General features: G+C 38.5%; 1 protein-coding gene across 1 annotated transcript in view; it reads left to right on the forward strand.

Moving 5' to 3' along the window:
* LOC119410162 (F-actin-uncapping protein LRRC16A) overlaps window positions 1-12,944 on the forward strand; it is a 71,147-nt gene that overhangs the window by 19,079 nt on the left and 39,124 nt on the right. The window contains exons 5-10 of the mRNA XM_037677073.1: window positions 710-831; window positions 3,255-3,352; window positions 3,448-3,518; window positions 3,658-3,731; window positions 3,933-4,008; window positions 11,324-11,412. Of these exons, the coding sequence (XP_037533001.1) occupies window positions 710-831; window positions 3,255-3,352; window positions 3,448-3,518; window positions 3,658-3,731; window positions 3,933-4,008; window positions 11,324-11,412 (530 nt within the window). The remainder of the gene's footprint in view (window positions 1-709; window positions 832-3,254; window positions 3,353-3,447; window positions 3,519-3,657; window positions 3,732-3,932; window positions 4,009-11,323; window positions 11,413-12,944) is intronic.

Raw genomic sequence — 12,944 nt, forward strand, 5'->3', positions numbered from 1 at the left:
TCTCTCTCCGTCTCTGTCTGTCTGTCTCTCTGTCTCTGTCTGTCTGTCTCTGTCTCTCTCTGTCTCATGTCTGTCTGTCTCTGCTGTTGCTCTCTGCTGTCTCTCTCTGTCTCGTGTCTGTCTCTGTCTGTCTGTATCTGTCTGTCTGTCTCTTGTGTTTCTCTGTCTGTCTCTGTCTGTCTGTTTCTGTCCATCTGTCCATCTTTCTGTGTATCTATCTAAAATTTCCATTAAATAAATATTTTGTTGATTAACAAAAAAACATTTTTTTATGTTTTTTAACTAAAGGTTCCTAAAGAGTTGAATAAAATAAAACAAAATAAAAATGTCATTTCAATTGGATAATTTTTTTTCAGGCTGAGTAGTTTCTTGTGAGAAAATAATAATTTTTAATGACCAGTTAAGTAAGATGGTTGATTTTTGCCCTAAGTAACACTTAATGTTAAAGGACTTTCTGAGGATTAAAGAGGGCCTGAAAACTTTCCATTAAGATTATTCTCAGGAGAAAAAAATGTAGGGTCTACTTTTTGTTAAGGGCATTTTCAACACTTACTTTATTCATATTTAATCTTTTTTCCCCAAACAATTCTTTCAAATTAGACTTTTTTTTTAGCTTAAAAGGCATGCTTTATAATGATTCAGCTGTTTGTTGGTTCACTGTGAGCTGTATGGATAATTGATTTTTATTTATTTTTAAATCTACCTTTAGCTGTTCATAGAGTATGAGCGTGGCTCATTCTTTTTAAAGCTGCCCTCCACTGAAGAGGTTAATGAGGTGGTCGCTCACATCGGAAACTGTCTACTCAAGATATGTCCTGGTTTACCTCCAAGGTAAGACTTTTTCTATTTGTTTAACATAATACGATCTCTTTGTGAGTTTATAAGTTTAAAATGAACCCTCCAAGTAAAAAGATAGGAAAATATTTATGATAATTTCAGTGTTTCATCTCATTTAAACACTCAGCACATGCCTTGAATCTCTACAAGTCACACGGTACTAATTTCAACTGAATATAATATATTTTAAATGTATTTTTGCTGGGAGTATCTGTTGAAGGAAACCTGTGCATACTAAAGCAGTGGTGTAAGGTGTGCTTTCTTAGACATGACTGTAAATACAGAAATGTATGAAATAGTTGCGCAAACTGGGTAAAAATTGACGAAGTGGCAAATAACGTTAACAGTTTAATAAACTGCAGGGGCGATTCTAGAATCTGATCTTTAGGGGGCGTTTAGCCCCCAGTGCTGACAATGGCTCTTAGCTTGAACAACATGGTGGCCATTGGTGTCAGAAGCATTCATAATGTGTGTGGGACACACTGGTGGGGGGTGTCTGGGGTTCTCGCCTGGAAAGTTTTGAATAAAGTAGATGCCATTTCTTGCATTCTGGTGTATTTTAACGGGTTGTTAAACATCTACGTTTACCTACATAAGTAAACACCTGATTCAGCAACTATTTTAGAGAGCTCAGCACAACAAGAAGTAGCACTAAACTACAGTAGCTGCGTGCATTACAGATGTGCTAGCTTAAATGCTACAAACGTAGCACTCTGCTTTACATTACACAGCCTAAAAAACACTTTGTACAAAATCAATGTTAACTGATCATAACAAACAAAGACTAAACTTCTGCAACCAAAAGTTACAACATATGTCTACATTTAAAACACACAAAACAAAGCACAACTAGCTTTAAGAATTGACCATTAATTTAACCATTAAGCGTACAATGTATTTATGACAGAAAATGGAGGATTTACCTGCAGTTACCTCCATACAGATGAACATGTGGTACTTCCTGTTTATCACTGTTGTATTCAGCTGCTCATGAGTTCGGCCGCAGGGCTTTATCCATCTTTTACATTTTTCCAGACTCAGTTTATGTTTAGGAAATGGAATAAACTATATTCCACCCTCTAAAGCAGGGCTATCCAACTAAACTGCTCAGGGGGCCACAGTTTCTGAAAGCCAGCAGCTCAGGGGCCGGACATCCAGCAATTACAGTCATTATGTAAATAAATTACAATTATATGTTTAATTTGTTTATTTTGTTGCATTGAACCATAAATGCAATAAACAGAACCCAAAACCCAGAATCCCCCCCCACACACACACGCACGCAATTTTTTTTTTGTACTTTATTTTTCAAGGGTGCTGAGTTAAAATTTAGCACCCCCAAAAAAGAAGCTAAAATTGCCACTGTTAAACAGAATTACATTTATTAACATGTTTAACTAAATGTATTTAGTAATTCTAAATGAAAAATCTTTCTGCTTTTCTACTTTTAACAACATATTTGGAATTATGATAGCAGGGACTCTGCTTTTTTTGGCATCGCGGGGCTCTGTTTTATCAGCTATTGAAGACGACAGCGGCAGAAGTTTCGGCCATGACAAAACTTCCGAGTCAGTGTGCAGGTTTGGTCCGTGCTGTAAGAACTCTAAATCAACTGGTTTACGAGCTAAACCGTAAGGTGGAGGCGATTTATGAGAATCGCAGGCCACCTGCGGCTTCTGGGACTCGTCAGCGTGGTGGGTTCGACCTTGAGGGAGACTCATAGCATGGATCAGTGGAATGGAATCCCACAATTAAGCATTTTCGGAACCAGAACGTCCAGATAGACTCAAGGCTGAAGAAGAAGAAAAAAATCTGTCTGCCTGAAGAAAATCAGCAATCAAAGCTTATCTGAATCTGACTCCCGACGGCCTTGGAATGGGCCGACTATCAAATTTCTCCTGGGTCATGAGTAACCATGGACAAAAGCTTCATCTATCGCACCCCTGAGAACTTTCTGTGCAAGCTTATCAGAACTGCTGGCTGAAACATCATCTTCAGAAACTGTGGCCGACCTGAAAAAAAACGCTCATGGACAAATCTCAACACCTTGACGTCAAATGCAAATGTAATCATGTTTTAATTGTGCTGCTGGTAGAGTTTGTTTTATGTCTCAAATCGTGTCCTGATAGACCAGATGGGAAAGATCTTTTTTTTGTAATACCACTATCCACCCTCATGTTTCTACCCCTTTCCCTCTCTAAGATTATTATTCTGAAAAAGGATAAGAGAGGCCGCGCTTACAGCAGCAGCTTCGTGCACTCCGTCCATCTTCCGGACGACTGCATGTACATGTTCTCGTTGTATCTCGGTGCAATGATAGTAAAGCTTATTCTGATTCTGATTCTGAATAAAGGATATCCTTAAAAAAATTAATCAGTTCTAAAACTAAATGTTTTCACTCATCATCTTTTGTTTAGTAAAGTGATGAGGAAACTCTCCATGGAGCCTCCGGACAGGCTGACCGTTCTGCAGGCTTTGTGGGACAACAACAAACCACTTGAACCTGGACCCTGTGGTAGGAACCAACAACTATACACTAATTACTGGCTGTATTTTGGTGTATTTATTTATTTTATTTTTGTCTCTGCGTGACCGTGTCTCTGTGTGCAGGCGGGTTTTCTCAAATGTACAGATGTGTATGTGACTGGTTGGGGCTGCCGTACAGAGAAGAAGTTCAGTGGGTAAGAATTACTCCCAGTCTTTAGTGGAGTTACTGCAGATCTGTGTTTAGTGCTATCTATTGCCTAAAGTGCATACAGCTTGTTCATACAAGAAAATGAAACACGGATCAGTTTTATGTGTAGCTTGTTTCCTCTTCAGGATGTTGATACCATCTACTTGACACAAGACACCAGAGAACTCAACCTGCAGGACTTCAGCCATCTAGACAACAAGTGGGTGTTTGCAACAATTTCCTTCATATTAAAGTAAACCTGTAGAAACATCCATCAGCGTAGGTGACTTGATGATAATAATTTGGCACAAAAGACAACATGCATTATAGTTGTGAGGATTTATTTTGAACATAATAAAGCTGCATTCATCACCTGTTTAATAAAGATAACCCTGACTTTTTTATTTCCTCTTGTTCTCAGGGATCTGGTAGCTATAATTGCAGTCTTGGAATTTAACCAGTGGTTCACCAAGCTCTCTACCAAAGATTACAAACTGGTTAGTACCTCCTAATTTCTAACATTTTTCAGATGGTTTGGGTTTTTCATTGATATGAACACTTTATTTTTAAAGTTCAGTTTTTTCTAATACAATTGATAATTTTTTAAAAGGCAAATACAGTAAGTGACTGATTTTTGTCACGAACTAAAACATGTAATGAAAGTTAGGTGGAAAAATGTGCTTTTTTGTGTTTTCTTCATTAGTGTAAGGCTGTGTCTTCTTTACTGCATTATTATGGCAGTGGTGTAATAGTTTCTGCAATGCTTTCTTTTGGCCTGTAAAAATAGTGTTTTGAAAAATATATTAACTACTTAATATTAATTAATATATAATGTGTTGTTCAAATTATAGCTACAGTGGTGCTTTAAAGTTTGTGAACCTTTTACTATTTTCTATATTTCTACATAAATATGACCTAAAGCATCATCAGATTTTCACACAAGTCCTAAAAGTAGATAAAGAGAACCCAGTTAAACAAATGAGACAAAACTATTATACTTAGTCATTTACTTATTGAGGTAAAGGATCCTGTATGCTAACATTCTTTAAAAACAATTTCTTAAGGTATTTTAGAAATGGTGTTTTCACTGTGTCAGTCATACTTAGGCCTGACACGATAACAAATTTTGCTGGGCGATTAATTGTCTCAGAAATTATTGCCATAAACGATAATATTGTTGGAAATATGACAATAATTAGTAATTATTGTCAAATTTAAGAAGAAATGTTGGTTAATTTTTGTGTGTAGTACCTTTTTTGACCACTGGATGGCAGTATAAGACTGTTTGAACCAAAGGATAGTGAGGGAGCGAGCAGTGTGTCTCTTTAAGAAAAATGGGAGGGAGGCCCCTTGACATGACATGGGCTGTCTCTCTTTCTTTTTCTTCGGTTCTCAAAATGGCGGATGCTCTGTGTGGTTTGAGCTCTTTAGCCTAGCATTTGTCACACAAAGCTTTTAATAAAAAATCACTAAACAAGTTCTCAGCTTCTTTTTGCAGAGAAAAACAACTTTTTACACGAAGGCATGGGTTTTAACTGTGAATTTTGGAGCTTCGACAAGACAGAAGTTTTTTCCCCGAGGTTGGCCTGTTAGCTTAGCTCATAGCTTAGCTTCTCAGCTTAGCTGCTTTTAACGATTCAAAAAACGTGATTTTGGACAATTAAAATGGATTTTAAAGAGAAAGGAGAAAAAAGAAAAAGGGAGGGGTCAGTGAAGAACACCGGAGTTGAGCTTTTTGTCATCCAGTGTCTTCAGTAGAAAGAGAGACACGACGAAACAATAAAGCCGATAAATGAAAATGAGGTCAATAATTTTTATTTATCATGCGATTAATTGATTTATTTATACAGACCTAGTCATGCTTAAGTGTTTGAGGAGGAGAAGGGAGAAGGAAGAGGGCCTGTGAATGTGAGTGGGTAAAAATGATGATGAAGCAATGAGATGAGTGAAAAGGAGATAATAAATAAAATTGTACATGATGGCTAGAAACATTCTAGCAATGGAACTAGGTCAAAAATAAATCAGGAGACTCGGGGAAAAAAAATTTCACAACAGTACAAAACACTATTTGCTGTTGAACTTTGCATTTGCATTAAGAGTAACAATAATTAAACAATAACAACATGTGGCACATAAGGAGGACACATAATGTAGCTGGTAAGGAGATTTGCAGCATTAAATCTAAAAGCCTCAGCCTATAAATCACAGTCTGACCACCTCTATAAAACAGACAAGAGAACTCTCGGTGCAGTTGACAAACTAAATAACACACACACACACACAGCAAGTTTTCACAGCGAGAGATTATGCTGCTCATCCTCAGTTCAATCAGGCTTTTAGTCTTTGGGTCTAATTAAGATGTTGAGCCAAATCTGAGACCAGCGAGAGGAAATGAGAGGACTGCAGCGACAAGGACTGGCCTTCTTGTTACCTCATGACTGCTCAGCTTCTATGTGTGTGAGACTATAGACTCCATTCAGCTCTCATCTTATTGCTTCTTCTCACATGTACGTGATTTGCCACTGTGACTTGTTTTCCCGCTCTGTGGGATCCTAACTGATCTTTTTATTTTCCAGCCACTCCGCCTGTTGTAGTCCTTAATCGCACTAGCTTTAGCTTATCTCAGCACTGCTTATAAGTCCTGGTGTAGCCATGCTGTGTCATCATCTCTCTGATATCTGTCGATAAATGTGCTTATTTTTTGTGATGCCATCTGTCAACACGATTCATTCATTCATTCAACCTTTATTTAGACAGGTTAATCCCATTGAGCCTCGAGGACTCATTTACAAGCGAGACCTGATTTCAACAAAGAAAGATGACAACAAAGACAATAGACAATCATAAAAGAGGCAAACAGATTTTTAGGTTTTACAAATTAAAATAAGATGGCAAAAAAATGTAGCAAAAAAGAGCTAGATTATAAGGTGACTGTAGAAAACTAAAAACAGGAACATGTCTGCATTGGTTCTTGCCAGGATTTCAGCAGATTTTTAAAGCCACTTAGAGAGGTCAAGGTCGAGAGCTTCAGATCTTTATGCAAGATATTCCAGGAAACAGGAGCGGAGTAGGATAAGGCCCTTTTGCCAAGTTCAGTCCTCACTGAGGGAACACTGCAGGTAATAATGTCCTGAGAGTGCACGCTGTAGCTGCACTCATGCAGAGACATGTAGGAGGAGATGTATGAAGGCAGCAGACCAAGAAGTGATTTAAAGATGAAAATGTACCAGTGGGAGAGTCTGTGTGAAGTTAATGATGACCAGTTAACCAGTGAATACAGGGTGCAGTGGTGGGTACGATAATCACAGCCAGTTATGAATCTTAGTGCACCATGATGGACAGCATCCAACATCTGCAGGGTTCTTGTAGGAGCGTTCATGTAAATAATGTTACTGTAATCATTGGATGGAAGGAAGGTCACAGTTACAAGGTGTTTCCCAGCATTCAGAGTTAGACAGGATCTGTTTCTGAAAAAGAAACCCAGTTTAACTTTCAGTTTCTTTACTAGGTTTTCCACATGGAGCTTTAAAGAGAGATGCGAGTCGACCAAGATACCCAGATATTTATAGGAATCAACAAACTCAGTAGAGATGAGGAAGTGGAGATTCAGATGTAGTTTGCAGTTTTGCTGGGCAGATCATCCAGTGGCCTATCTTCACTGGCCAATCAACAGCTGCTCTCTGCTTACGTCAAAATTGGCACCTTGGAGCAGTTCGCTTGGAACTACGACCAAGATGGTTCCATAAACCGAGCTGAGTGGGGGTGGGTACTAGCAGTGGACAGGCCCTTAACTGGTGCCATGTCGTGCAGAGTCAGTGAGAGTTGAGACAGTGGCAAAGCGCCATATGTGATATTTCATCACAACGTGGGGTCAGAACAGCAAACATGACCGAGCTGGTATTTAGAGTGGTAACTGGTACTATACACATGGTGACAGTCATCAAGTGTTCTTGTGGAAATACAAACATCTTTAAGTTCTATTCAGTGTCATTTTTTCTTCATTTGCTTCACTACTTCTGTTTTTCCTTCTGTTTTTCTGCCCTCTATTCTTCTTATGCTTTTTGTTTAACACTTGTATTATAGCAGAGTCATTGTATGAACAACAACCTCTTTCTTCAGTTTTCCTGTCGTTTTCTCACTTGTTCTATTATCTTTTCTTGTCTTTGTTTGCAGAAAAGGGTTGTACAATACCCATGCTGTTTCTGTTTCTGCCCCACTGACCACACATGAACAGAAAGTGCCATTGCTGAATCAAGAATATTGGTCCAATAAAGCTGTGTTATGATAAGGAGAACATTTTTACTAAAGATAATTAGACAAAAAGTCTACAACTGTAGGAACATCACACGAATGTGTGTGGGAATGTTTGGGTATGACGCAGCACATAGTAAACTGGGTCAGTGAACATCTAGGTGGAGCATGGACACTCAGCTGTTGAATATTTCATTTTGTCTTAAAATGAGTGTTTTTTGCTCCCTCAACTGTGTCTCCTGTTGTAGCGATGCAACTTTTTTCTTTTAAACAGTACAAAGTCTGCTCTCCTGTCATCACTGGGTTATGCATGAATAGTCTTATGTGGAAAAGGGTACTTGTGTTCTGCTTTTCCGTGTCCGATGGCACAGTTTTAATTTGCATATCCTATAGTTCTTGTCTAAAGAAACACTTGATGGAATTACTGAGTTACTATGTTGTTCCTGTGACCTTCTTGTGATTTTTTTTCCTGCTCAAAGAAGAAATGTCCTTTAAGCTTTAAAGATGTACTCTGTTTACCTTTCTACATATAATTGGCTGTGGTAAACAAAAATCGCTTTAACAAAGCTTTGAAGTTTGAGTACAATGCATGGAAAAACAGGTAAAAAGTCGTATGGACAGACGGCTCTAAACCAGCACAGCTTTAAGTCTAAATTTAAACACAGTGAGCCTTGTCAGTTTCAATGCAATATTTTTTTCTTATGAAGTGGTGACAGTGGAGGTAAAATTATATGATTGGTTACATGCTACACCCAAACTTTTATCAAAGTTGGTGCTCAATAATCCAGGTAAACAAATGTCCCAACAAAGTTAGGTCTGGTCCTCTGGACATTTTCTTTGTGTTGAAATGTTTTGTCTTTCATCCAAAAGACTTCATCAGTCTGAGGAGCCACAACAAACTCAGTCCCATAAGCAGCACACTCACATAGTGGGCCAACCAGTTTGAGGATGATAAGATGATTTCTGGAGTCTGCCCTCTCCCCCGTCAGCTCGTTTGAGGCAGCCATGGCCAAAGTGCTTCAAAACATTAAAGTTTATGCTCCATAATCCAGCAAAAAAAATCCAGCAAAGTAAAGTCAGGTCCTCTGGACGGTTTCTCTATGTAGAAACCAAACTCCAGAAACCATCTTATTACCATCAAACTGATTGGGTGCTCATCCTGAGCCTGGTTCTGCTGGAGGTTTCTTCAGTTTTAGGTTCATAATAAGATAACCTGTCACCCTGGTACTTATTGTATACTCTTATTCACTGAGAGACACTTCTGGTGGAAAATAAACAGTGACATTTAGGAATTTGTGGCAGCTTATTCCATTTGTGCATGTAACAAGTGCAGAAATCAACTTCCTGCTGGTCTTCTTCAGAAATCAATCTACTGCTTGTCTTCTTCAGCCCTTGCCAATTCCCAGTCACCCATGGTTACACTTCTCCCTGGACTTCACCACTGGACTGGACTGTCACCCTCAGAGGGTAAAACTGGTATACTTACTGTCATTGACAGGTTTTTCAAGGCAGCCCACTTTGTTTCCCTGTGTAAACTTCCCCTCTGCCCTGGAGATTACCCAGCTCCTGGTTCAGCAAGTTTTAAGAATCCATGTCATCACCACAGATATTGCCTCTGACCGAAGACCTCAATTCATCTCTCAATTCTAGAAAGCTTTCTACAGTGTTCCTGTGGTCTCGTCCAGTTTGACATCAGGGTACCATTCCCAATCTAACAGCCAAACTGAACGTTGCAACCATGAGCTGGAGGCCACTCAGGTGCGTTATCAATAATAACCCATCATCATGGAGCCAACATCTGGTTTGGGTCAAATACACACTTGATTCATCTCTGGGTTGCTCTCCACCTTTTTTCCTGATCAAGAGTTTGAGATATCCATACCTTCTGTGCAACATCATCTCTGCTGCTGCTGAAAAGTTTGCCACCAGACAGTGTCTTCATGCACACATCAGACCAAAACAAGATGCACGCTAATCAACATAGCTCTGCAGCTCCCACTACCAGATTGGCCAAAACGTATGTCTCTCTACACATGACATAAACATTAAGGACACACCCAAGAAATTAGCTCCTCCATTCACAAGTGCGTACCCTATAGAGAAAATCATCAACTTCTCCACTGTCGGACTCAATGTACCTTCTTCCATGTGCATTCATCCTACATTCCATTAAGTCCTCTGTGCTGTCCTGGCAATCTCCTTCCACCCACCCGACTCATTGATAAGTACCCGGCTTATACTGTTCACCGCATCTTGGATGTAAGACACTGAGGTTGAGGTTTCCAGTACCTGGTCAACAGGGAGGGTTACGGCCCAGAGGAATGATTTTGGATTTCCAGGTCCCTCATTCTTGACCCAGCTCATTTCTTCCTTTTATAGAGACCATCTCGAGAAATGTCCCAGATCACCAAGAGGCAATTTTTGAGAGGGGAATACTGTGGGATTCCAGTGTTTCTTGCCTTGCAGTTTCTCCCTTGTGGCAGAAGGACACCATTGAGCAGCAGCTGAGGCCAATCCTGTTAACAAGCTCCATGGATATATTGGATGATTCAGTGTTCCTTTCAACGCTAACAGTCAGTATAATGGCAGCCTTCATGTGTTTTTGAGAATTGAAATCATATTTATCAATCTCTGTGTTCTCCTCGCTCCTGTTTTCCTGAGAGTCTGACCCTAGACCTATATACACCAGTGTTTCCAAAGTAAAGACTGGACCTAATGGAACCAGTTGCCACCTGCCTACCTTCTACTTACCTGGGATCCTCTACCCTCCTCTCTGTGCTGACAATCCTCAAGGAAACTGTAAGAGAAACATTCCCATCTACCTGGAGCTTGCTCTCTGGAACCCTACTTACTAGTCTTCCTCCTTTTCAGGTTGTTTCCCCAGAAACTCCTGTAAATACCTGTTTACGTAATGTCTCTTGTAAATAAACTTTGCTTACATTTTATTCATGAGTTGTCCAAGTCCTGTTCTTCTCAGTCCTCTGCTCTGGTGTTTTTCTCTCACAGTTATGATAGACTGTTCCAGCTCAAGCGTCTGATCCCAGGCCTTTTATTGTGGCCAGCAAAAGGCACATCTGTGCAATAATCATGCTGTCTAATCGGCCTCTTGATATGCCACACTTGTGAGGTGGCTGGATTATCTTGGCAAAGTAAAAGTGCTCACTAACACAGATTTACATACATTTGTGAACAATATTTGAGAGAAAGGGGCCTGTTGTGTACATAGAGAAACACTTAGATCTTTGAGTTCAGCTCATGAAAAATGGGAGCAAAAATAAAAGTGTTGCATTTATATTTTTGTTCAGTGTAGTTCAAGAGCATATTGCTTTGTGGGAGAGAATCAATCATTACAATATAAATTTAACCCTGCAAATATTTTACATTTGCAAATTGGACATAAAAATCACATGAAAGAGGTGGACCAAACACAAATTTCACTCTGTAAATTAACCTTGTATTTTTTATTTTAGTAGTGGCATTGTAAATGTGGAAAGCTGCATATGTTTCTTTTTTAATAAAGTTGATTGTACAGTGAAAGCGTTCTGCCATATGTGTCTTTAGTCTGCAGATGTGTGCGACCAGATACTTCGAGTGGTGTCTCGATCCATTAGACTAGAAGAATTGGTTCTGGACAACGCAGGACTCAAAATGTAAGAAAAATGCTTCTTTATTACTTTTATTCAAGTGTATTGGTGTCAATAAACAGTTACTGGTATGTTATTGAAGTAGTTTTAAAGTTTAAAATGACAAGTTAATTGTCTCTATTTGGGCTTTGCTCTAACACATTTTTGTGAAAATCCTCTTTATAAAGAAAGATGGGTACATGAAATCTTTGTTACAAAATAATCCTTTAGATTTCAAGAAAAATAAATTAAGGAAATATGGAAAATATTGAATAATTTAAATTCCTATTAATTCCAGTGGTCCCTCGCTACTTCGCGGTTCGTTTATCACAGATTTGATATATCACTTTTTTTTTAAATAAGATTGGACATGACACAATTAGTTGATCAATGGATGAGCCATGGGTTGTTTATTTAAAATAAGTTGATGATTTTGCACCATGTGTGCTGCCCACAAGTGCAAGGGAAAGCTCCCTCCTGCAGCTGATCAGCTGATCTCCTTCTCTGCCATGCACACACATTTCTCCTGCATCAGCTTTGTGAAGGGTTAACCCTTTGCTGTCCAGATGCACCGATCAACTTTTGTCTTCCAACTTAAAATTCAAAGTATGTCACATCATAAAACCATCATAATCACAAAATATAAAAGTGTTGTTATTTTTAATTATTTTAGAACTTCTATGTTCAGTTGTTTCAGTGTAATTGATCAGGAAGTACATTTCTGCTCCGTGTTGCAGAGCTGAAGCTGTGTGACATCACTGTGATGTCCTGCTGCATTTCTCTTCTTTACAATTTAAATAATGTAACATTTTAAATAAACAACCCATGCTGTGTGGATTGTTTATACAAAATTTTTACATGATTTAAATTTAAATTGTTTATTTAAGGAGGGAGATTGGGAGTAACAGGTGATGATTGTGATTGCAGCCTGGCACATGTCATGACAAAGTTTACTGAACTTGAACTGACCTTGGACTACTGTATCCCTACTTGGCGGTTTTTCACTTATCGCGGGTGGGCGTGGTCCCAAACACCCGTGACAAACGAGGGACTACTGTATCCTCTTTTTATGCTCAACTCTGCTTTCTAAATGTTCGTTTCCCTTCTGTAGTTTTTATGTTTCTATATCCATTTTACAGCAGTTTCAGTTTGTTTACACCTTATTTGTAAATAAAAAATTTGAAAGTTAGATCACACTTTAAGTTGCTCAGGGGAGACTGCTTTAATGTGATAAAATAATGGGATTTAAAATAAAGAAAATTAAATGCAAACACAGAAGTTTTGGCATTAAAAAGATTCACTGTGATTTATTTTAACACTATTTAAAAAAAACAGTTAGTCAAGTCAAGTCACATTTATTTATATAGCACATTTAAAACAGTAACTGTTATCAAAGTGCTTACCAAAAAGATCACAGCATCAAATATTAATAACATATTACAACAACATGAATAAAAGCATAAAAACAATTAAATATAATGAGAAACAATGAAATACTAAATTTACACCACAATCACTTGTACATTATTTGTGTATATATTTATACCTGCAGGAAATGC

Source organism: Nematolebias whitei, chromosome 5 (assembly GCF_014905685.2).
Source record: "Nematolebias whitei isolate Nwh7 chromosome 5, NemWhi1, whole genome shotgun sequence".
Classification (NCBI taxonomy): Eukaryota; Metazoa; Chordata; class Actinopteri; order Cyprinodontiformes; family Rivulidae; genus Nematolebias; species Nematolebias whitei.